The 26,243-nt window shown below is 33.0% G+C and overlaps 5 protein-coding genes across 6 annotated transcripts; 1 reads left to right on the top strand and 4 right to left on the bottom strand.

Moving 5' to 3' along the window:
• The first annotated feature begins 975 nt into the window (after nt 1-975).
• LOC126677402 (probable copper-transporting ATPase HMA5) lies at nt 976-7,418 on the top strand. The gene is made up of 10 exons (XM_056105558.1): nt 976-1,125; nt 1,543-1,610; nt 2,501-2,537; nt 2,820-2,897; nt 3,110-3,178; nt 3,276-4,370; nt 5,400-5,654; nt 5,996-6,142; nt 6,352-7,235; nt 7,349-7,418. Exons 1-10 carry the CDS (start codon nt 976-978, stop codon nt 7,416-7,418), a joined length of 2,853 nt encoding a protein of 950 aa, XP_055961533.1.
• On the bottom strand, nt 7,297-9,678 carry LOC126677404 (glutathione S-transferase T1-like). 2 transcript variants are annotated; one of them, XM_050371995.2, is made up of 7 exons: nt 9,552-9,668; nt 9,371-9,444; nt 8,920-8,980; nt 8,587-8,640; nt 8,109-8,188; nt 7,782-7,987; nt 7,297-7,651 (listed from the first exon to the last, which is right to left on the bottom strand). In XM_050371995.2, exons 1-7 carry the CDS (start codon nt 9,614-9,616, stop codon nt 7,466-7,468), a joined length of 726 nt encoding a protein of 241 aa, XP_050227952.1. In that variant the 5' UTR covers nt 9,617-9,668; the 3' UTR covers nt 7,297-7,465. The 2 variants fall into 2 exon arrangements, with proteins under 2 accessions (XP_050227952.1, XP_050227953.1); XM_050371996.2 differs by having other exon boundaries at nt 7,416-7,651; nt 7,770-7,987; nt 9,552-9,678.
• Nucleotides 9,679-12,944: 3,266 nt separating this feature from the next.
• On the bottom strand, nt 12,945-15,265 carry LOC126677403 (glutathione S-transferase T1-like). Its single transcript, XM_050371994.2, has 7 exons — nt 15,111-15,265; nt 14,894-14,967; nt 14,753-14,813; nt 14,597-14,650; nt 13,910-13,989; nt 13,547-13,752; nt 12,945-13,279 (listed from the first exon to the last, which is right to left on the bottom strand). Exons 1-7 carry the CDS (start codon nt 15,173-15,175, stop codon nt 13,070-13,072), a joined length of 750 nt encoding a protein of 249 aa, XP_050227951.1. The 5' UTR covers nt 15,176-15,265; the 3' UTR covers nt 12,945-13,069.
• A 2,832-nt stretch (nt 15,266-18,097) lies between these two features.
• Nucleotides 18,098-19,542, bottom strand: LOC130015436 (glutathione S-transferase T1-like; the record flags this gene model as incomplete). The annotated part of the gene is made up of 4 exons (XM_056105559.1): nt 18,098-18,390; nt 18,634-18,733; nt 19,340-19,384; nt 19,481-19,542. Coding segments are annotated over 4 exons (417 nt in total), but the record flags the coding sequence as incomplete, so codon positions are not given.
• A 474-nt stretch (nt 19,543-20,016) lies between these two features.
• LOC126677397 (uncharacterized) lies at nt 20,017-22,947 on the bottom strand. The gene has a single exon (XM_050371985.2). The coding sequence runs from the start codon at nt 22,859-22,861 to the stop codon at nt 20,102-20,104; it is 2,760 nt and encodes a 919-aa protein (XP_050227942.1). The 5' UTR covers nt 22,862-22,947; the 3' UTR covers nt 20,017-20,101.
• Nucleotides 22,948-26,243: the final 3,296 nt, after the last annotated feature.

Raw genomic sequence — 26,243 nt, forward strand, 5'->3', positions numbered from 1 at the left:
GTTATTATAAAACCAAAAGAAAAATTAATTTAGTATGAAAAACAATATAATAACCGAATATATTATATTTACCTTTACAAAATTTTTTAACTAATTTAATATTAATTATAAATAAAAAATTGATATAATTATAATAAATTTATTAATATGTTCATTGACGAGTTACGTTACGAGCCACGTGCATAGCACGTAATGCGAAACTAGTGCCTTAAAAAACATCGACCTTTCATCCTCTTTTCAATTCTACCCTCACGTTGAAAATTTGTCAATTTTATCTTATTTTACATTTTTTTCATTTCAATTGTACTCTGAATTATAAAATTGATTTTTATTTATTTAATAAAAATTCAAAATAGTTCTTCAAAAATGGCCAATCTAATATAAAAAGTAAATTTAATATAAAAATGGTCAATTTAGAATTTTTTTTTGAACTTTTGCCAAATAAGAAAAAGGTCATTTTTATATTTTACGGTACAACTAAAATAAAAAAAATATAAAATTGAGTAAAATTGGCCGATTTTAAACGTCAGGATAAGATTGAAAAAGGGATAAAAGATCGAGTGTTTTTAAGACATGAGGTTTTTCTAATGGAACTGTTTAATGAGTCAAAATTAAACTTTTAATAAATCTATAAATTTTTATTGAAATTAAATTTGTATTCAGCTGTGTAATTTTAATAAAACTACAATTATCACATTAATTAGTAACTGATATTATTATTATAATTATTTGTCCACCAAGTAATGGAATTTTATTCTTTTCAACTCGAATTGAATATTAACATTATAACAATTCATACTTATCTTATCGTTTACTTTAAATCAACTTCAACCCCTGTCTTTTTTATGTCAAAAAGAAAAGTAACGACAGCGAAATATAACCTCTGGTTCTTTCCACTTAGGCATTGTTATAAATAAACAATGGGTATTGAACTAAAGCATCAATTTTGTGTATTTTTTTTTTTTGGGTCAAAAGATGGGCATGCACAATTTCTACAAGCAAGCCAGTGACAGTTCAAATCAAAAAAGCTTTTTAAAAAACTCCGCCGGCTTTTTTATTAGCCACATATACCCAGAATATTGCTTACCTCATTCCCATGATGTTGTCTCTGAAGTTGCAACACAAGTTTGGATATCTGTTTTTACAATAATATCCTCATGTACCCACTCAAATTGCTCTTCTGCTCGCTACTACATTTAGGGCAAAAAAGGTATTCTGCTTCCAAGTGGAAAAGTTATTACTATCATTTGTACTGCTATACTAGTCAATAAATATTTATGACATAATTTATTATTTATTTTGTTATTATTATTTGAAAGTTATAAATGTTTTATTGACTTGTTATATGAGTAACATAATACAAACCTTACACTACTAGATAAATGTTGTTTATATGATTAATTATTCTTGTGCATGCACTGTAGGACCCGGATTTTATTTTTTAATTCTTCACGAGTTTTTTTTTTCAAACTTCCACACATGTCGTACATGGTGCCACAAAGCTACAGTTTGTTTCTGTGATACCCACATTTTCTTTTCAAGACTATCACATCAAACTGCGCTGGTATATACTACTACATGTTCAAGGGTCTATATATAATTGAACAAAGGTTCCCTTAACTTGTGATATAAAAATAATAATTACTTGTTAGAAGATATTAGAATATATTAATTTATAAAGTACTTAATTTCAGAAAATAAATATTTATTATATATATATATATATTTGTTTTTATAGCTTTTATTAGATGATGATTAAATTTTTTGAATTTTTTCAAACTAAAATCAAACAAGTAATTATTCAAAATTATAACTTTAAATATGGTTTGTTTGAATTTATTGGTTTGATATTTTTCATTTACGGCCTTGCTAGATATGAAAGGCCATATAGTTTGGAAATTTTGAGAAAAGGGGTAAATATGCCCTTATACTATATAACAGAATAATTTATCATTCATTGAATTTGGACGTTTTAAAATAGAAACAACTAAGCGCTACAAAACAACGGTGTTAACACATTAGATAGCCCCGTTAATTCTTGTCTACGTGGAGTTGACATGGTTTTCCATGGTTTACATGCATACATGTAGGGGTCCCACTACAACTCTGTTTAGATTCTTCATCTTAATTTTATATTAATTTAATTGCACCTGTGATTATGTGAATATCCTTGTATGCCCATGGGCAGAAATTATTAGATACTCATGGGCAGAAATTATTTAGTTCAACCAAACACTTCCATTCAAAAAAAAAACCAAACACTTTATAACACATAATTAAAATGATGATATTATTAAAATATTATTATTAAAAATTATAAAAAGATAGCAAATAAAATTAAAATAATATCATCATTTTAATGATATGTTATAATGTGATTAGCTCATTGTACATGATAGACTAAATCTATAAAATAATTTTTGGGATGGGCCATGTCTTATTTCTTATCTGCTCCATTTTTTCGTTATTGAGTTTTAAATACTCCTTTATTCTGTTGCAGACGAAGAGTTTATGAAGTGAAGGAGTGTTTCAATGAAGTATGGACACGTCACACGTGATGCATTTTGCTTCCCACACTTTGCACATAGACTATGCCTAACGGAAGCAATTTACTAACAGCGTTATAATGAAGGGTCTATTTGGACCAATTTTAAAATATCAATCAAAAAATGAATAAGAGATAAGTTGTATGAGCTCTTATAAGTTATAAGTAATCTCTTTTATAAATAAGTAATGAGTTTCATCAATTTTTCCGAACCAAGAGAACACAAAAAAGGGGCATGTCTGTAATGGCGCATTCTACTTGCACTGACCTGCAGGTTAAAACAGCCACCGGAGAGACCAGCTGGGAAGACCGGCTCTTAACTGACGTTGTCCTGAAACCCAGTTTGGGTCAAGTAAGTATAAATGTATAGCATAATAAACTTCATTTCTCGCTTAGCTGAATGCTTTTGTCGACTTTTTATATCAGCACATGAATATCATAATCGACTTCTATTCGACCCACGGATTCGTAGACTTTAAAGAAAACAATTTTTCACAATCAAAGATTTCTCTTAGCTTTTCCTTTATCATTCTATGGATGTTCAAATGACCACAGCGCTTGTAGGTTTCAGAATCTTTTCTTGCAATAGAAGTAACTCTATATAATCTCACGACACTATTTACGGACTATCCAGTATTAAAAAAAATTGCACTTGCTATTCAGAATCTTGTATTTGCTTCTCCGTTGTTCTCCTCGTCATCTATTTGCAATAATTTGTTTTCATAAACAGAGCATTCAGAACACCATTGAAGCTGTAAGCTATGGGGCCGCATCAATTCAAGATCAGAACCGCGAGACATCCAACTCTAACACTGAAACTGAAAAAACTATCAGTAAGGAATTTCATGCCATAGTCATCAGAGCTGAAGTGGATCATGAATCGATCGGGATTATTAAAAGATCTCTAGAATCCGTTCCAAGCTTCCAGAGAAAACACATTGAATCAGAATTCAAGAAAATATATCTTTCTTACGATCACAATACTCCTGATCCTAAAAGTTTTATTATAGTATTTGAATCAACTGAGAATCATGAGAATTCTGAGGCAGTAATATTTGTCGAAAGTAAAAGAGGCAGAGAACGTCTTAAGGAGCAAGAAACTGAATATCTATACTACTCTTTATACAGTTTTGCTTACGTGGCTCTTTTATTTTCAGTATCCATGGTTTTCATGTTTGTTCCTGCAATAAACCAGACATTGGACCACTTCATGGTCTATAAGCTGACTCTAGGAACAATTGTCAGGTGGGTGGCATCTACTCCCATGCAGATCCTCGCATTCTCCCAATTTTTTACAGCATCATACAAAGGATTGGGCTCTTTGTCGATTGACACGGATGTTTCAGTTGCCCTAAAAGCAACCCTGATCTATTTGTATTCAGTGTTCGTAACCGTTTTCTCTTCAAAATTTCAGGGGATGGATTATTTTGGGTCCATTTTAAACTTTATGGCATTCTGTCTTCTTGGGAGGTATTTATATGCATTTTTTAAGAGGAGAAGATCTGTGGTCATCTCCAAGCATAATAATGGCTTAGCAATGGAAACATCAATAATTTTGAATTTCGATCATGAAGGAATGTTGAACAGGAAAGAATGCAAAAACCGGTCGACACAGAGGAGTGATGTGATGACAATTATATTTGGTGCAAGAACAGTTGGTAACTGGGAATATAGTAAGAATGGATTAGTATCGCATTATAATGGGAGAATTTGTGGATCAGAAAGTGTTGTCTCGCAGATTGCTCAACTCGTTGAGTCCGACCAGATGCTGGAAGGTCATGCGCAGAAGTTTGCTTCTACCATTGCGGGAGGCTTGATGTTTTTGGTAGGTCCAATAAAAACTATAGGTCAAATTTTATGAGTTTTTCTTCACATAGATTCTATACTTCCTTTATAAAATTAAAATACATTTGCTATATCTATACAATTAAGAGTACCAAAAAAGTATTATCATTGGTTACATGCATACTATTTACTTAAATTTTAATTTTGGAATTTTTACTATCTTTGCATAAATTGTTTATTTGATATTATTTTTATTTTAAAAATTACTTGATTTTTTTATTATTAAATCTTTTATTTAAAAAAAATAAAGTCAAGTTCAAATTTAATGGGTTTCATTATTTATAATCTTTTTATTTTTAATAATACTCAATTTTAAAATAAATTTAAATTAGAATAAATAATAATAAACTAATCAACAAAAATCAAACATTTTATAATTTATTTGTATTGATATTATTTTACAAAAATTAATAAATATTAATTATAACTTAGATAAAATTGAAAAAGTATAGCAATTAAATTAGATCTATTACTAATAAAATATTCATAACAAATGATTGAATTATGTATATTAAAAATATAATTATAATTTAGAGAAAAATATAAAATATAAAAATACAGTAATTCTACGACTAGCTAATATCAATAGCTTTTCATGATTTAATATGTATTTTAATTGTATTAGTTCTTTTGGTAGATTACATGGTAGACGTACAGTTTTAATTTTGCTTTAAAAAGTTAGATTAAAATATATTATCTAATAGAAGAGAAATTCTTAGGTAGATCATTCCACCACGTCATCCGTAGAATAACCTATCATATTTTGACACGTCATTAAAATAATGGCACTATCGTAATATTACTATCCAAAGGTGTAAACAAGTAAAGAACAAAATTACGATAGTGGTATTATTTTAATGACGTGTCAAAATGTAATAGGTTAGTCTACGGATGACGTGTTAGACTAAATCTACCTAAGAATTTCTCCTGATAGAAAGGCGTTATAATTTTATTAGTTTTATGGTAAAGGAGAGTTTTGATTAATATAGTTGACCAATTGTGCTCGCAGGGCATTCCATTTTCCATATCCGCAGGGCTATTTTGGTATTTAGGTGGTAAGCTCCATGGTTACCCAGAATGGTGGTTACCTAATTCCATGGATTTCTCTGAAGTTGCAACCCAGGTTTGGATATCTGTTTTTACCATAAGCTCCTCGTCTTCTCTCGCTCTCGCCACTCAAATTGCTCTTATGGTCGCTACTACAGTTGGGGCAAAACGGGGTATTCTGTTTCCAAGTACAAGAGCTTTAGAAAGTCAACGTAAGGTCTGTAAACAAATATATTTTGCCTCGGAAACCTTGAGGAAGGAGAAATTCTTGTGTAAACCAAGTTCGCCACATAAGATTACGAACTATCCACTTATTGAGGGACACGTGTTAATAATAAATGTGATAGTCAATTATTAATTATTACAGGAAGGGGCGTTTTTTTCCGAAACTCTCAAAAACTCTTTGGAAACGTTTCTGTAAATAATAAAAAAATTAGAGACCCGTTTCCTAATAAAAAAACTCCTTTCCTATTAAAAAACGTCTTGAAGATCTATAATTTTTTTAACGTGTTACTTTTGCTTGCTATATAATTTGATACCGAGTGATTGTTGTTCCAGGTAAATTGCATTGTGTTTAACAAGAAAACACTTACAATTGGAAATCCAGTGGTTGTTGCCGTAAAGCTTCTGAATCCGGCTATTAAAATTCAAGAATTTCTAGAACTTGTCGCTGCAGTTGAGGTAGGGTGCTACAGTCGATTTGAGGTTTGATTTTTTAATCAGTTTGATTAATCATTGATATAATCAAATCAAAACCACAAATTAAACTTTCTACTTATTTGCTTCCCTTTTTATTAGTTTAATCAAATCATAATTAAGTTCGGTTTGATTTGATTCGGATGAACGGTTAATTTCAGTTTTCGATCAGACTCTAATGACAACAAAACATTGTTGGGTTTATGAGACTATATCAGGCAAATAGCAGGCATCCTTTAGCAAAACCTATTATAGAATATGCCCGTAAATGCAGAGAAGACCCGGACAGCTCCTTCTGGCCAGAAGCACGCGATTTCGTCTCTGTTCCAGGCCGAGGGGTGAAAGCCATTGTGCGGAATATGGAAATTTTGGTCGGAAACAAGAGATTTCTGGTTGAAAACAGTGTTGCTATACCAGATATGATACTTGAAGGACCGAAAAGGACATCCGGAACTGTGACTTTTGTATCAATAGACCGGGAAGTAACGGGAGTGTTAGAAATATATGATGAACTGAAACCAGGTGTAAACCAAATCATTTCCATTCTCAACGAGTCTATGAAAATTAAAACCGTCATGGTGACTGGTGATGATCACGAAACTTCCATTTCCATTGCCAGGGAAGTCGGGATAGGAATGGTGATTGCAGAAGCTAAGTCAGAGCAGAAAGTTGAAAAAGTGAAGGAGTTGCAGGATGGAGGGTTTGTAGTGGCAATGGTAGATTCTTGTACAACTAATTCAACTTCGCTCATAGAAGCAGATGTCGGTATGGCAATGGGAGCAGGGACTAGCATTACTACAGAGGCGGCGGATATTGTTTTGACTAACAACAACTTGGAAGATGTCATTACTGCAATTGATCTTTGCAATAAGACCATTGCTCGTAACGAGCTGAATCTAAAATATGGAATCATTCATAATGTGATTGGTATTCCAATTGCTACTGCTGCACCGTTCTTACTCGGATTCGTCATACAGCCGTGGGTTGCTGGAAGTATAGCCACATGCTCCTCTCTGGTTTTGGTTACGTCGTCCTATTTGTTGAAAAAATATACAAGCCCAAAAGAGCTCGAAACCCTAGAGTTGAACAATGTAATTGTGCAGTAAGAAACCGCGGTTTCAGTTCAGTTGCGTCAGCATACGGTTTATAACCCTGTACTGGTATAAATATAATCCTTATGTTTTTTATTAAAGGAAATATAACCGGATATCACAGATTATGTAAAACCGCGGTTTCAGTTCTAGGAAATATGCAATGTGCAGAACCTCCATGGAAAAGAACCTGAAAAGAATGAAGCGGATGATTAGTAGAATCGACCGTTATACTTAATTTTTACATCTTGGATTGTAATGTTGCTGCACTCATTGACCTCTGCTTCTGGAATCTTGCTTTGGTTTTAAAGAGGACGTTGTGCACTTCATCAAAATGAGGCAATGTTACTTGTTTTGTGTCCTTAATCCACTGCTTAACTTTTTTGTGCGGTCCGAGTATTCGATTCTTGTCCTCTTCATCCAAAACCTAAACTCAAATAAATTTTACAACAGTCAATTCTCAACAGCGATAATTTAACACTCATTATCACAAAATAAAATTAAAAAAAGTTCATCAATAAGCAAAATAGATTAACATTACGTACTTATCATTATACCTCCAACTCCATGATTTCGCAGACAAGGCTTAGATCAGCTATAGAAGGAAGATCGGCACCAAATAAAAATGGGCCACTTTCCCTTAGCCAAACGGAGTCTATGGTTGACAATGATGCGCACAAAAGTTTGTCAAATTTAGCAGCAGCTTGAGGGTTCAACGGTAACCCAATCACCGGTGCCAATGCACTATTCATAACATATGCAGCTAAGCAATCAAATCCAAAAACATCACTTCATTATCAATTCATTTATATATCTAAAACAAATTATCAAAATTACTTTGTTAGAAAAAATAATTACATATGCGGTATGTAACAAAATTATACCTGTACTTCGGCGCAAATTCGAGTGATGCCAATCCAATACTGAATGAATTTTGGCTCTCTTCAATAGATCACTCGGATACCTTATAGAGTTGACAACATAATTGTTTAGATCGAGGCGGTAGAAACGTTTCGGCATTTAATTTTAGTTTCCAGTGATTATGAAAATTTGAGATTTTATATAATTTATTCTTATAAAAATATTATTTTGCAGATTCTCATTTTAATATTTTTCGTTTCAATGTTTTCGTACCAACTAAAAACGTTTAGATGTGTCGATTATACCCTTATTTGAACAATTTCATTCTAGTTATAGCTTAATCCGCTTAATTGAATCTGAATTTACTCATGTGCCCCAGTTGATCCAATTACGGGAATTCGACTATAATTGAAATAAAATACTTCAGATCATGCTATAATTGATAGATTATGTAATACATTATCAAGAAATTGAGTGCAGTAAACAAGTAACTTTGCTTACCAGTGATCTGCAATTCCAGGAAATGCAGAGGCAAGATATATAAGAATTGCATGGCTGGAAAAAAAATTCTAAATAAATTAATAAAAATATTACTTTTAAGGAATCGTATTGTCCTATCAAAAAAATATAGCCCCGTTAGTGAATTTTTTTGGCTCTGCCAGTGTTTATCACCAATGCGTTAGAGAAATCAACTAGGCATACCGTTTGGTGAATAATATTTAATTAAATCCTAAATTTGAGTTAAAATGCACTCTTCAAACAACTATTATTAGCCTAAAGTATAATTATTATTTTAATAAACATAAGCTGTCTGCATAGAAATTTATGCCATACCTCTCAAATAGATTAAAATCTGCATGAGAAATAGCTGGTACTTGCCCCAAAGGATTAATCTCTGAAATCATCATTAATAATCAACCAAAAAACTGTTTATGTCATGAGAGATTTTTAGGTAGATCCAGTCCACCACGTCATCCGTAGACTGAGCCAATAACATTATAACACCTCATTAAAATGAGAGTATTCTTGTAATTTTGTTTGTTATTTTTTTATACTTTTGAATAATAATATTACAAAAATACCCTTATTTTAATGAGGTGTTATAATGTTATTGGCTCAATCCACGGATGACGTGGTAGACTAAGTTAGAGTGTCATGAGAGTACTTAATTTTTCACTGTAACAAACACATATTTTCTTTATTATATTAAATTGACTTAGCATATGTAAATACAAGAATAATATTATAAACTAAAAATTATGAAAAATAAGGCATGAAATAGTACCTAAAAATTCAGGGGTCTTCTGCTGTTTCATAGTTAAGTCTATAAAGACCTCCTCAAATTGTATACCAGCCATCCTTAACAATTTCAAAAGAAACACAAGTAAGTAATAATAAAAATTGGTAGAGTTGATCATCTTAAAAATTTGAATAAAAACTCAAAACAGACTGAAATGTCCAATTACTTGCAGAAAAGGAGAACAGCGCGCGCTGGCTGAGACAGACGATGCACATAAACTTTCAACTCCATTCTCACTCACTCACTCACTCACTCACTCACTCACTCACTCGGTGTGTTGTTTTGCAATACAATGTGTTAAGCGAGCAAATTAAGGCCATAATATATAGCAAGTGGAAAAGAAATTTGACTTTTTTTCATTTTAAATGCCGAGTCCCTACAATACCTAAACTTTCCTTCAACATTTAAACAAACTTTAATACAACTATTTGTTTCTACTGTTAGAAAAATTATGAAAATATTAGTGTATGTTATGTGTTAAATGTACATTATATAATTTGACACATTTTAGATTAAGTGTCAAATATACAATGTATATATTGACACATAATTGATTAAGGTGTCAAATATACAATATATATATATATACATTATGGATTAAGGTGTCAACACATTATGAATCAATATGTATTAAGGTGTCATGCAATTTAACTACAAATTGACACATATTTATGGTCCAATTTAATTATTCAAAATTTAATTAAGTGGATTAATCTCAACTATTGATTTGGTTACGTGATGGACGTACCAAATTGAATTGAAAAGACTATAAGGCACCGTTTAGATTGATGGATTCTAAATGATGGATTTTAAACAATCAATGGATTTGGACAAAATCCATCATTTGCCTCAAAAAAAAATTAATAGAATCTATATATTTATAAATTTCCTTATTTTTTACAATCCATCATTTTTGAGGGTTTTGATTTCCCACCTACTAGGTGGGAAATTCCAAATCCATCATTTTTTATGAATGATGGATTGTTATACTATTTATTTTTTTCCATAAATAATGTTAAAAACCATTGATTTTATTTTCAATCCAAACGATGGAATTTTAAAATCTATGTATTTAAATTCCATTGATTTAGAATCCATCGATTTTGTAAAATTCATGGATTTTAAAAACCCTCAATCCTAACGGTGCCTAAATGGAATGGAAATTGATCCTCTCTCTACCACATCAAAAGACATCTCTACCTCTATTTAAAGAGTGTGATTAAGAAATTAAAAGGTTAAGGGAGAGAAATCAATTTCTCGTTAATGACTTCAAGCGATATTTTTCTTGAAAATTCAAGTAAATTTTCTATCAATATTTATTTACAGTATTATAATTTTTTTTTGTTTTAAAGATCCTTAGAGTTTACGTTTAATGATGTCTTGTTAATGCAAAATCTAACAAGTCGTATTATGAGATTAATTATATAAAGTTAAATTCTGTTTAAGAGGTTGGTACTTAAGTGGTCCGCTCGTGACCCTCCAATCTTTCTAAGAATTTTCTATTGTAATTATATTTGACATAATACATGACTCATATAATTGTTTGCATTATATAACATCTACAGCTGGAATTTTCAGTTTATTTATATCTAAAGTCCATGATTTTTCTCATTAAAATCTCTAATTTTTTTTTGATAATTGGGGAAGGGGAACGTTTGTGAAAGAAATTAAACACACGACCTATCAGTTTGCTGTCCAACTCTTATACCATTTGAGTTATAATTCATTGGTAAAATCTCTAAATTTTAATTCTAACCAATAAATCCCTAGAATTATAACTTCGCTAACAAGCAACTCCTTACTGTCAGTACCATGCTAAAGTCGTTGATTGCTTATGACGTGACTGACATTCACGCGTCACAAGTAATGTTAAAAGAATAATTCAAACGGTATAAGCGGCTAAGCGTTAAGGAGCGTTCTATTAAGTCGTATGTTCAATTCTTCCCATAAGTGTTTTTCTTCCCCGATGATTAAAAGAATGGCAGTACATTCAAAGAACTCCTACTATTGCTCACCAACCACATTGTCTTCGTATACAAAGGACTACATGCTTAGGATTTTACTCTCATTATTGATAAAATTAAATATTTTCATTTATATCCATATGCAAATTGAATCTTTTCATCTGTTGAAAAAAGCAACTTAGTAGTAGTATTATTTTCTTTTTCTCTTAATTGCTATCCATGCTTGTTATTCAACTAGATTGTAATTTTTTTCAGCATAAATTCGTATATAGAACTTGCAAATATGAAAGAGAAGCGATACCAACCATCTAAATTCATGCAATTTGTGTGGCAAAAATTAATAGATCAGCGGCGACCAGACAGTATTAATTAATATAGAGGGCCTATATCAGTTTGTAGATTATATAGCTAATTAATTATCTAGAATGTACATACCATGTGGCTTATTTATGTCTAAGTTAGAAATGTTTTTTTGTTTCTTGAAAGGGTATCATGTGATAAATGTTGAATGAGCACATTGCTGCCGACAGTCAATAATCTATTGGATGATTAAAATGGTAAAATTACTAATATCTACTTGCTGCCCAGATTAGAAAGAAATAAAGGACTGGTTATATTAAAATTAACTTGGACATAATATATCAGAACAATTTAATAAGTTTAAGTGCTGAAATTTCGGATAAATATGTGTACTCATAATTACATTCTTTGGTTGCAAAGCACACGATGCACGGACCATGCGGAGATAAAAATCAAAAATTCCCTTGCATGATAGAAGAAAAATGCATATTCAAGTGTCCGAGAACTTATTTTAGATGAATATTGAGTCTATAAAAGAATGAACAACGGCTGTAAGATACAAAATAAAAATACTACTAAAATTATATACTATAATGGATTATTTGATGCATACTAACTATTTTACAGGTGACAAAAAAATGGACAACAGATGGATTCTACCTTATAATTGGTATTTACTGGTGAGAAATGACTGCCACATCAATGCAGAGGTATGTTTCAAATTCATTTACAATTATTTCAGCAAACTGAATTTGTCAGTTTGGTTTGATTCAGTTTTTGAACACCCCTAGCTGCCATACCACTTGGAAAGTAAATATCTAGCATTTTGTAGGCTTCAGGTTTTGTATTCGCAATGGTAGGTTATGGAATAAACGATTCGCCTGTTCTGGCAGCAGCGGATGCCAGAATGGCAATCGGTGCAGGCACAGACATAGATATAGAGGCAGCTGACAGTTCTGATGAAGACTAACCTGAGGATGTGAATCATTGCCATAGACCTTTCCTGGAAGACTTTTTCTCGTTTCCATCTGAACTACATTCAGTCTCCAGGTTATAACCTGCTAGACATTGACATAGCTGCCGAAGCACTATTTTCTGGTACTGGATTCCGTTTACCGCCATGAATTGCTGGAGCTGCAATGGCAGCCTCTTCCCTCAGTGTGGTTGTAGACTATGTTGTTGAAATACATAGTCTTTAATACCTGTCAGGATTTATGGAATTGTACATATCTATCGATCTATGTATAAATAAAACTCACATGCTAATTTTGAGATTAGACAGTGTATGCTTGTAATTTAGGCAACTGGTGAAATGTGATTATTTGACAAAAACTTTATGCCAACATTGAAACGTTTATTAAATAATGCCAACATGCATTGGTCTCATAAGCATGTATGACCAGCATGAACACCAAAAATCTTACATCTTGGACTGTAATGTTAATTTCGGTTCAGTCTCAATGTTTGTTGCACCCATTGACCGCTGCTTCTGGAATCTCTCTTTGGCTTTAAATATGACTTTGTGCACTTCATCAAAATGAGGCCTTGTTACTTTTTTTGTGTCCTCAATCCATTGCCCAACTTTTTTGTGCGGACCGAGTATTCTATTCCGATCCTCTTCATCCAAAACCTAAACCCAAACCAATTTTACATAGATAAATTATGGTTGAATTGAGTGTATTAAGGGTTTTAATATGCGCGAGGTCAATTCTTAACAGCAATAGTTCAGCAAGATGTATTAAGAGAGGTGTCTGCAAGTATAGATTTCTTTCCTACAAATTTTCGCATAAGCTTACCTAAACACTCATGTTTCATGAAGAAAACATACTTCATTTTTCATCAACACAAAAGTAACGGTTTATCAATTATCTAAACACGAAAAAGATTATCCCCATACCTCCAACTGCGTTATTTCACAGACGAGGCTTAGATCAGCTATGGAAGGGAGATTGCCACCAAGTAAAAACCGGCCACTCCCCTTGAGCCAAAAGGATTCTATCATTGACAGTGATGCAGATAAAATTTTCTCAGCTTCAGCAGCAGCTGGAGGATTCAAGGGTAGCCCAAGTGCGGGTGCCAATACAGTATTCATAACATATGCAGCTAAGGAATCAATTCGAAAAACATCAGTTTATTATCCAGGTCAAAATTCAGTAAATACATTTATATAACCTATAACAAAAGAGAAGGTACTATTCCGCAGTCATCGCTTGCAATAAGTCAACTTATGATGCTTAGATGGAAACAAAGAATTTAATACCTGCCCCTCTGCGCAAATTTGAGTGATGCCAATCCAATACTGAGTGAATTTTGGCTCTCTTGAATACATCAGCCGGATACCTTATAGGGTTAATAAGAAAATTGTTTAAATCGAGACTGCAGAATTAGATCTGAGAATTACAGACACAGAACACCCATACTAAAACTTTAATTTTTGAGCATATTAGATTTTGGAATGTAAGCACGTGAGTTTGGTCATATATAGGTACCAGCTTCATCTAACCAGTAGTAAGAAGAATCTGACAACCTATGTTCCAATACTTGTAGAATTCTACGTTTCAGTATTTCGCTTTTGTTTTCAGAAATGATTCCGAAACTTTATGTTCATAACCTATTCTTATAAAGTAAAATGATTCTCATTTCAACATTTTCTCGTATCAACATTTACGTTTTTGGACAACCTAGGACTATGAGACAACCATACAGCTAAAATTGTCCATTTTCTCTGTCATATCATGAAGTGAAGCAACTATGTAATTCACCTTTGCCAAACTGATATGAATGCAAGGATGTAATCCTTACTTTTGCTTCAAATCTATTTCGCGGAATTCATATGAAAAAGTCTATATCATTGTCTTTCAGCCGAGGCAAAATCACATTTAAAAGTTTTTCATGCCAAACAAAATGAAACGAAGAAACCAATTTCCGACGCGTAAGCTAAGCTTACCAATGATCTGGAACTCCAGGGAATACATGAGCAAGATAGATAAGAATTGCATGACTGCAAAGAACCATAAAATTAAACAAAATGTTAAAAAATGGGAATTAAAATACCCAATTTGATCATCAAACGAGGGAGTGAGATATATATAATTAAGCATACCTTTCAAATAGCTTGAATCTCCCATCAACTATGGCAGGCAATTTTCTCATAGGGTTTATCTCTGTAATTACAATATTAAAAAAGAAAAACAAATTCAGTTCAAAAAAATAAAAAAAATTACAAGTAAGACCATAATAATACCTTTGAATTCGGGAGATAAATGGTGGCGCTTGGCTATGTCAATTCTGATCTCCTCGAAGTCTATCCCATTAACTCTGTCAGAGAAAAAGGAAAGAAAAGAAGACCCAAATGAAATTGGACGAAGAAAACAAGAACCCAGAACTTAATTTTAAGCAATAGAATCCATAGAAACAGAATTGAGCAAAAAAATTAATGAAATGGAAATAAAAAGTTTTACTTGCAGAAGATGAGAACTGCACGTGAAGGCTGGGACATTCGATCTGCATATACTTTTAGTTTCATTTTTCTATCAGCTGTCTGAAAAACTAGTAACAATCAATTTCTTTTCAGCAAGAAGGTCCGTTTGAGGAGCTCACCCAACTTTTTATATCTTATTATCTTTTAAATAAATAAACTCTTTTCCAATAAATTAAAAATTGAATAAAGGATCAATTCATCCCTCTACTTGACACGAAATATTAAATAAGTCAGTTTGAAAGTTTTTAGGTCAAACTAGCCCATAACTTGCGTTTTTGTATAGAAAAACCTGCAGCTTGCGTTTTCGTATCAAAAAGACTCCTCTTATTGTTTTACATTCAAAATTATATTTAAATCATTCTATTTATCTTAAAATAACAAATAAAATAATTGTAACATGGCTAACATATGAAAACGAAACTTTTATATTATAATATCCCATCACTTCATAAAAAAATAAAATTATAAAATCGTTCCAACAATATTAATCTATTTGAAAATGCAAATATGTAAAGAACTAAAGCATGTATCAATTTAAAGCTAACAAAACTAAGCAGTATAATAAATCAGTAGTTAGTTGTCTTGTTGCAGCATCTGTTGTTCCTCATGTTTCTTCATTATTTTAGTATGAGGAAACTCGTTGCAAGAATCGGTCTTCCATCCTTTATGCATAAATTTGGTATGAGGAAACCCGTTGCAAGAATGGGAAGAGGTCTTCCATCCTTTGTTCTTGAATTTGTTGTGAGGAAAGTCGTTGTAAGAATCGGGAGAGATGTTCCATCCTTTTTTCGCAAATTTGGTATGAGGAAACTCGTTACAAGAATCATCAGGAATCGGTCCCTTCTTCATAAACTTGACATGCGGAAACTCGTTGTCAGAATCAGCGGGCAACGGTTGTTTCTGGATGGATTTGGTATGAGAAAACTGGCTGCAAGAATTGTCAGGAATCAATGCCTTCTTTATAAGTTTGACATGAAGAAAATTGCAGACAACATCATGAACAGAGATCAAATCGTCATTAATGTTGATGAGTGCTTTAAAGAAGGCATCATCAGATGGCAGGTTATACTGAGTCATGTTTAGCAGTCTAAACAGAACACAAATACTACAAAGCAAAGTTTTGAGATGAGAAAGAATGAAACCAGAGGTTCTTTATTTATAGGCAAAAATAGTTTAACAATTTTAATTAGGTTTTCTTTTTCCTAAAAGGATTAAGCTTATAATTGCTTGGAATATGAATAAAAAGGTTTTCCAAGTTGCATTAGGTTTCCGTATCCTAAAAGGATTAAGCTTATTACTTGGAATAGGAAAAAAAAGAAGGTTTTCCAAGTTTCATTAGGTTTAATTTCTTAGTATATTCTTGTATTCTCTTTTGTTTTTAAACATCAATTTAATTAATACCATGTATTGAACGAATGATCACTTTACCCCCGAAATTGGCAGAAAATATCAAAAACGTTCAAATTAGCAAAACATAATCACTTTTATCCTGAACTTGTCAAATTTGGTATAAAAATCCTCCTCCCCACTCTCACCTAAAAGAATGAGATACACTCTCCGGTTGTTTATGGTGTTTTTTTCTCTAGGTGGTTTTTCATGGCAAAAGGTTTAAAATGACACTGATGTTTTTTAATTATTCAAATCAGTCTATAATAATTAAAAAAAAACAATTTAACTTTTTTAATTTTAAATTTTACATATTAAATTTATATTAACTAAAAATAAAAGGGGCCTTTTTATATTTTTTTACAAATAAATCAATTTTTTTATAATTGATGAGCAGTTGTCAGATCGCCGTCTTTCACAGAGACGAGCTCGTCGTCTTTGTGAGAGGCGATGAGCTTCGTCTCCCACAGAGACGAGCTCGTCGTCTCTCAACGGAGACGAAGCCATCTCCGTTGAGAGACGAGCCCAGATGGGTTCGTCTTTGAACAGAGACGAAGTTCAGACGAACCAAGATGGGTTCGTCTCTAACAGAGACGATCTGTGATCTCCGTTGGAGACGAATCCAGATGGGTTCGTCTCTCAACGGAGACTCCTCGATTTTGGACGACAGATTTTTGGGCGGTAGTTTGTGGATTTTAAGCAGTGGTTGGTGGAGGTGGAGGAAAAGGGACGGTGGTAGTAGCGGTGTAAAAGAAAAAACCAATGAATTTATCGGTTTATAATTACATTAAAATTATCTTTTGATTTTTTTTAATTTTTTGAACCAACTGGATTAGAAACCATGCATGAACTGAAAATCGCAAGATTCATTTCTATAGAAATTGAAAACCACTGGATATGAACCGTGACCCATTTCTGAACTTTTTAGTGTGGTTCCATTATACGTTTGCGGTCTTCTTCTTTCAGAGTCTATATATATTGCAAGAAATAATTATCCATGTGATCAAAAATTGTTCTGCTCGGAATTAAAAGAAGAATAGGATCCATAATGTGTTTCCAATTTCAACTTGAACTTATAATTTTTCATAATTCTGATCACCGACTGAAAATCTGATCTGCCGGTGCTACGTGAAATGCTGAAATCCAAAAATGAATTCTTGTCGCATCAGTTGCTGCCGACAGTCAACATTCAATTGGATAACACAATTACTTGCAATCCAAATTAGGAAATATCTAGTCCAGACCAATATAGTAAGTTTGTAAGTGCTGAAATTTCGGATAAATATGAATACTCGGAATTACATTCTTCGGTTGCAAAGCACATGACGCAAGAACCATGTGGAGAGGAAAATCAAAATTTTCCTTATATGATAGTAGAAAAATGCATTCCAGTGTCCAAGCACTTGTTTTTCAAAAACAAGTAAAAGAAACAATGAACATTCGGTCTATAAAAGAACAAACAACGTCAAACTGAGTCCTTAAGGTTCACGAAATAAAGATCGAATGATTGTGGTCTTTAATACCTGTCAGGATTTACGGAATTGTACGTATCTATTTATATAAATAAAAAAAATATTATATAAATATTGAAACCTTTATTAAATGATGCAACAAGCATTGGTCTCATATACAGTACATACGGTCAGCATGAACACCAAAATTCTTTACATCTTGGACTCTAATGTTAATTTCGGTTCAGTCTCACTGTTTGTTGCACCCATTGACCTCTGCTTCTGGAATCTTTCTTTAGCTTTAAATATGACTTTGTGCACTTCATCAAAATGAGGCCTCGTTACTTGTTTTGTGTCCTCAATCCATTGCTCAACTTTTTTGTGCGGGCTGAGTATTCGATTCCGATCCTCTTCATCCAAAACCTAAATCCAAACCAGTTTTGCATAGAATTTTCTCAGCTTCAGCAGCAGCTGGAGGATTCAAGGGTAGCCCAAGCGCATGTGCCAATACAGTATGCATAACATATGCAGCTAAGGAATTGAAAAACATCAGTTTATTATCCAGGCCAAAATTCAGTAAATACATTTATATAACCTATAACAAAATAGAAAGTACCATTATTCTGTAGTCATCACTTGCAATAAATCAACTGATGATGCTTAGATGAAAACAAAGAATTTAATACCGGCCCCTCTGCGTAAATTTGAGTGATGCCAATCCAATACTGAGTGAATTTTGGCTCTCTTGAATACATCAGCCGGATACCTTATAGGGTTAATAAGAATTTTTTAAATCGAGAGTGCAGAATTAGATCTGAGAATTACGGATACGAAAACCTCAATCTTTTGAACATATTAGATGTTGGAATGTAAGCATGTGAGTTGGTCATACATATAGGTACCAGCAGCTTCATCTAACCAGGAGCCTATGTTCCAATACATGTAGAATTCTATGTTTCAGTATTTCATTTTTGTTTTCAGAAATGACCCCGAAACTTTATGTTTATAACCTATAAAGAAAAATTATTTCCGCGATTCTCATTTCAGCATTTTCTCGTTTCAACATTACATTTTTGGACAACCTAGGACTAGGAGACAACCATACGGGTAAAATCGTCCATTTTGTCTGCCATATCATGAAGTGAAGCAAATATGTAGTTCACCTCGGCGTGACAAAAACAGGGATAGTCAAAGAGTGTAGGCCAAACTAATACTAATGCAAGGATGTAATCCTTACTTTTGCTTCAAATCTATTTTGGGAATTCATCTCGAATCAGCTGAGCCAATTTCGCATTTAATTTTTTTTCATGCCAAACATATTAAAATGAAGCAACCAACTTTCAAGTTTCAATACAAAAGCAACTATGCTTACCAATGATCTGGAACTCCAGGGAATACATAGATAAGAATTGCATGACTGCAAAGAAGCATAAATTCAAAAAAAAAATTAAAAAATGGGAACACAAATACTCAATTTGATCACCAATAATTGGCATCATTCATTAAGCACTACCTTTCAAAAAGCTTGAATCTTCCATCAACTATGGCAGGCAATTTTCTCGTAGGGTACAATATTAAAAAAGAACAAATTCAATTCAAAACAAATATAAAGAATTACCATAATAATAATACCTTTAAATTGAGAAGACCCAAATGAAATTGGACAACCCAGAACTCAATTTTAAACACATGAATTGCTCAAAAAAAGTAATGAAATTGGAAATAAAAAAGTTTGCTTGCAGAACTGTTCGTGAAGGTTGGGACATTCGATCTGCATATACTTTCAGTTTTATTTTTTTATCAACTCTCTCAAAAACTAATCACAATCCACTATTCAATTTTCAGCACAAGGAGCTGATCCAACCTTTTAATATCTTATTATCTTTAAAATAATTAAACTCTTTTAAATCTATATCTTTTAAATTAATAAATTTAAAACAACTACCATCTTTTATTTATTAAAAGAAAAATTGCATCTACAATTATCCCAATATTTAAACAAATTAAAGTACACTCTAGTATTTGTTATAATTAAATAAAATCAACAAATTCAAAAAACTTAATTTTAACAATTCAATCACTTGCCAACTTTCCAATTATATTAAGGTCCAAATAAGTAGTTCATAACATAAAACTATTTCACAACTGAAAGTCCAAGTAACCAGTCTAGTCTTTGCCTTTTCAGTCTGGCAAGCGCACCAAGACGGCCTTCGCCATCGTTGTCCTTTGCGGCGGCAGTGGTATCATCTGCGGTTTCCATCTCGCGTCTCTTCCCAGCCAGTCCTCCAAAGACAGCAGATGGAACATCTTTTTGCGTAATTTCAACTGATTCATCATCTTCGGAGTCTCTTTCTTCTGGTAGTTCGATGTCCTCACGGTTTGCATTAAGCTTCACCACTCCATCATCGGTCTGGGATTCTACCCCAGCACTTACAAACCCGACTTTCCTGCCGCTATCTTTTGCAGTTGTATTGTTGGCCAACGGGGCGGTTAACTGCCTTTCTAGAGCAGCCATTTCGTCCTCAGGGACCCCAGCTCCTTTCAGCTTGTCTTTAGCCTCATCAATGTTTAGCCTTTGATCCTTCTGCATCAAATACTCTGGCAGGATAAAGTGCGTCTGGCTATAGCTTGCAGAAACACTTCGTTTCAAACGCAACATTTCCCGGAACGTGCCCTCGTTCCCATGTTGCACCTCGAATTCATGCCACTCATTCCAGAAATCGGCATCAGATCGTGGATCAGCAAACTGAGATGCAAATACATATATGGCACGCCCACGATCAATTTCTCCCAAGTTCTTTTCCAGCTTGGCATACTTCAAACACATTGCTTTTACATCTTTGTCGGGGAGTCCGGCCTCAATGGCTTGCTCATAAATCTCTCTTGTCTTGGGGACACCAAATATCTCGGCAGCACGGGCAATATAGATTTCATACATTCCCAACTTTTCATTATTAGGGACAGCTTTAGTTGATTGATCATAAACCTGCATAGCTCGCTTTGCCAAACCACAGTCTTCTTCCAGCTTCGCATATTCAAGGTACAAAGGTTTCACCGCATCAGCAGGGGCCATGCTGATAGCATGTTCAAACAACTCTCTTGCCCGTTCCAATTTTGTCTTCCCGTATCTTTTCACAAACTTTGAAAGATATGTGACCCATAAGTCTTTCACGTGAGGGTATCTGAATATTTTCACTCCCCTTTCATATACCTTGAAAGCATCTTCAAAATATTTTTCTTCTTCTAGAAGCAAAGCATAATTGATAACAATCTGTGGTGTGGCTATTTTAAGGTCCAGTATCCGCTCATAAACTTCACGCGTGGACTCCAAGTCTCCGAGTCCCTCTTCCATGTCGACATAGAAGGTCCAGAGTCTAAGGCACTTGTGCAGCCTCATCTGTACTGGTTCATTGCCATCAGCAGCAACTCTCCGTTTGACCTCAACTGATGGTTCTGCTGTGGCCCGTCTCAACAGCTCCAGTGCAGCATTGAAGTTTTTGTGTCTAAGTTCCATTTCAGTCCATTCACACCAAATGCTAGCTAGATTATCTACAGTTTTATAGTTCACTTGCACTGCCTTGTCAAAAATTACCCTTGCATTGACAAGATCATTGTGAGTTTCATACAGCTTAGCGAAAGCAACCCACAATGTGTGGGGTTTCCCCACTGCTTTCATAGGATCAACTGTCCTGACTGCCTCGGTATAAGTCAGTATCTGCTTAGTTGGATTACCCTCAAAAAGCTTAACCCTCCTGTGCCATTGTTCCACATTATGTGGATTTTGCCGTAGAAGTACACTATTAGCCAATTCTGGCCTCCTGTCCATGAGATATTCCAACCGGGCCAGCATCAAATCTACATCTTTAACATCATGTAACCAAAATCCTTTAAGTATCGTTTTCTCAAACTTGGAATTTACTTCCAAACGAACATCTTCAAGCTTCTCGTCCTCCAGGGAATCATCTTCCTCATCACTCAAGTCTAAATTCTCCATCTTATGAGCAACCATACTCTCTTCAAACTGTGAATATGCATCAAAAATAACACTGAAATCTCTCACTGTAACCACACTAGTCATACCCTCCTCAAAAATATCCCTTGCCTTCTCAAACAACCCTGTCCTGATACAATAATCAGCAAGCGATGTCCACAAGCTGCCAACCTCATCTGTAAACTTGCTAATACCACCTCTAATAATAGCATCTACATTTAACCCAGACACCTCCTCCGCATGCCTAGTAAGCAAATCACACAATTCTAACCACAGCGTATGCTTCGTTTTCCTTTTGATCGAATAAAAGTGATCATCATTCAACACCGAAGCTAGCCTCTCCGCCGACTCTTGCCAGAGCTGAGAAGTCACCAAAAACTCAATGAAATCCTCAATATGACTAGGATCATACTTCAAGTACCTCCTATAAACCCTAAGCGAAGTCTCAATCGGAATACCCTCCTGACTCACAAACTTCAAATACAGCTCCCAAATGGGATTATGCTGCGTAACAGGCAACGCACAGAGCGCTCGATCAAAAGTTTTCCTGGCACGCGTAATCAACTGCTGCTTCGTCAAACTCTGCAAGTACATAATCCAAATTCTGGGCATTTTATGCATCGTAACCAAAGCTCTTTCAAATGTATTATTTAGGGTTTGATATTGAGAATGAATAATGGGTAAGTTGCTAACAATTTCAAGACCCTCTCTAAGATAAGCATGCCAGAGCTTATAACTACCAGGTAAAGCCTTAACTGACCTCTCATAAATCACAAACCGCTTCTTGAACGGAGCTTCACGGAGGGCCACCAGGTAGCGCCACCATAGCTTGACACTAAAGGGGGCTCGCAAGACTTCTTCTTCGTATTGAAGATGCGCTTCAGATGGGTAAAGAGTCGACATCTTGTACCGTTGCAAAGTTTTGAGGTGAGAGGGTATGACCAGGTTCGCTATTTATAATTAGCTTTTACTTTTCCTAATCCTATTAGGATTAAGCTTATTACTTGGTACAGGAAGAAGAAATAAAAGGTTTTAAAAATTTGCAAATTACGGTTTTCGGTTTTCATTTGGATTTACATCCGTAGTTAAATCTTTTTCTCATAAAAGTCCCTAAATTTCAATTTTAATTGTAATTTCACAAGCCGCTGTGTTATTATAATTTGATATCTCTAATTAACAAGCCCCGTTATCAAAATTCTGTTTTACTTGATAAAAAGAAATTGATTATTCTACTATATAGGACTAGGCTTAACCACTCTTTTTTTCTAGATTTTTGATATAAAGTTTTTTTATATATTATTCGTGCTTATTTCAGTATAAAATTATGATTCTTGATTAGAAAAATGAAAAAAAAAAAAATTCCCCTTTCTTTTTTATTATTTTTCTGGTTTTTTATAATTGTATTTGTATTAGGACTCCATTAGAAGAGAAATGTGTTTGAACAAAACATTTTATTTAAAAGGGTTGATGTCATAAAATACACTAATTTTACATGTTTTCTCATTTTAATCACGCCGTTTAAAAACCATTATTTTCGTACACAAAGTACCATTTTTTCAAATTCATATGCCGTTCAAAAATCCGGTGAAAATTGTTGAATTGGGCAACCAGATAGTGACATGTTATAGAAAAATCAGATTGTGACACGTCATCATTTTTCACCAGATTTTTTAACGGTGTAATTAAAATAAAAAAAACGTGTAAAATTGGTGAATTTTTATAACATTACCCCTACTTTAAATATCTAAAGAATAGAACTAATTATTAAATTTATTTTATAATATTAAATTATTAAATATTATGCATATAAAATATTTGAAATTAATAATATTAAATCTATAAATACTATGATATATAAAATAATTTATAATAAATTTTGAAAATTGAAAATAAAAATATATATGAGAAAAGATTGAGATGTTAATTAAGGAAAAGAAAAAAAAAAGGAAAAACAATAGCTTTATATAAATAATATTATGGCTTAATGTTTTAAAAAATCTTGACCTTTCGTTCCTTTTTCAATCCTACCCTGACGTTATAAATCTGTCAATTTTATCCTATTTTTTTTCATTTCAATGTATCCTAAAGTATAAAATTGACCTTTTTTTATTTGGCAAAAATTCTCTAAATTGACCTTTTTGCATTAGATTAATTTTTTATATTAAATTGACCATTTAAAAAAAAAATTATTGAACTTTGGTCAAATAAATAAAGTTCATTTTATGCTTCAGATTACAATTGAAATGAAAAAATATAAACTCGGATAAAATTGACAGTTTTTCAATGTCAGGCTAGGATCGAAAAAGGGATGAAAGGTCGGGATTTTTTAAGCATTAAGTCTAATATTATTTTTTAAATTTTTTGAAATTCATTTGCAAATTTCACCTATTTTAGTTAAATTTGCAATTTCTTAAAGTAACTAAAACCAGTTTCAAAATTTCAATTTCAAGAACAAAATTGCATACGAGCCAAATGCTATAATTATTAGCATTGAGTTTTTCAAAGGTACTCACCGATGTTGAAAAATCCGCTATTTATTTGATTATTTCTCCAATTAACCAAATCGCTTGATCCCTGACTAATACTCTGCACGGTCCCTGACTGCATGCTAGCGGTGTTTCAACGTAATACGATCCCGGATCGCTTGTTCGGCCTTTGCTTGAACGGATCACTGACCGTGCCGCTCTAACACCACTTGTTGGAAAATAGGAAGACTTAATTAAAAGAAACTTATTTTATTTGTACTAAAATAAACTCTTACAAACACAAGTACACTCTTGCTCACGCCACTTAATGCACACACTCACTGTTTATTTTGCTTTCTCTCATACATACATAATAACATATGACTACTCATATTTATAGGGACTTTAAGTCGGTAGTTAACGTAGCCTAATCTTCTAGTGGCTTCTTAAGTAAACTTGTAAATTCTAGATATAGAAAATACTAGAAATATAGAGAAAGGAGTAGGTCGGTGAACTCTGACATATCCATTACATAAATCCCTTACTCCGAATACATGTGAAGTTATTGAACTGGGAAATAGCAAGGTAAGAGTTGTTCCCAGCTTTGAATGTAATAGATCACTCTTTCTATTACTTGTGTTCCTACAAGTTAATGCAACTTGTATTCCACATCAATTTTCTTTAATTTCATTTAATAAAATAAGTTCGGATTAATGATGATTCGATCTAAATACGAATATCCCCTATCCTGAAGCTCAAATTCTCCACCCGACTATATGGCCATGTATAATGAGGTATGTGCGGCTATCAGGATCAATTCGGCTGGAACGATATGCTAATACATAAGGAATTGTTGCCTTGCAAATACACGTGGAGTCGGTAATCCCCTAGCACAAGGCCGTTCCTATAAGTTCAACCTCTACTACTAATGTGGTACCGAAATCATCAGCTGTATATATTGATAAAAATAATGAAGATTGTGACGCCATTGCTAATTTGGAAAACCTAAATATCAGGGGCAATGATGGTAGAAACATTGTAAATGCAAGTACTGATATATTTCAACAATTTGCTATGATAATAGGAAACATTCAAAATGATAATTGGCTTTATAGACAAATTATGGTAAAAAAATCCAACATGATATTTACCTTTCATAGACAAACAAACCAATGGTATCTTGTCACCTCAGAAAGAGAGTCTATTATTGGATACACCTAATTGGACACCATGATGCTCTTTTTATGCAGGGTGCGTGAGGTTTTTTTTTTTTTTTAATAGATCTCAATTACAAAATGATATTTTTAAATTTTTCATATTTATGCTAATTCCCACTCGAGTAGTCTAAGAAATATTTTCATACCCGAACCGTTGATAGAATTAGTGAGTCTAACCATTCGAGGTTCAACCGGTTCAACCGGTTTAACCATTCAATTAAAATATAAAAATATTATACATTTTACAATATATGATATATATTCTGAGGTATATATAAATATCGTTGATATTAAAATACAAATATAAAAATAATTAATAAATAAATTACACTAATAAATTATGGAAAGATACTGGATAATAATGGAAATAAAAAAATTATAAAAAACTAATTTAGCATATAAATGTGAGTTACCTAAAATATATTCAATCAAAACAATGATTATGGTATGAAAGGTATAATGAAGGTTCTGTTGTTTTTTCTTTTGTCGGTATGTTAAACTTCAATAAATGAAGTGAAAATATTTATATACAAAGATAACAACTCCTCATCATAATGAGTGAGTGATATCAAAATCAAATGATGATACTGCAAAACAGTCATC

This window comes from Mercurialis annua, linkage group LG4 (assembly GCF_937616625.2).
Source record: "Mercurialis annua linkage group LG4, ddMerAnnu1.2, whole genome shotgun sequence".
NCBI classification, from domain to species: domain Eukaryota; kingdom Viridiplantae; phylum Streptophyta; class Magnoliopsida; order Malpighiales; family Euphorbiaceae; genus Mercurialis; species Mercurialis annua.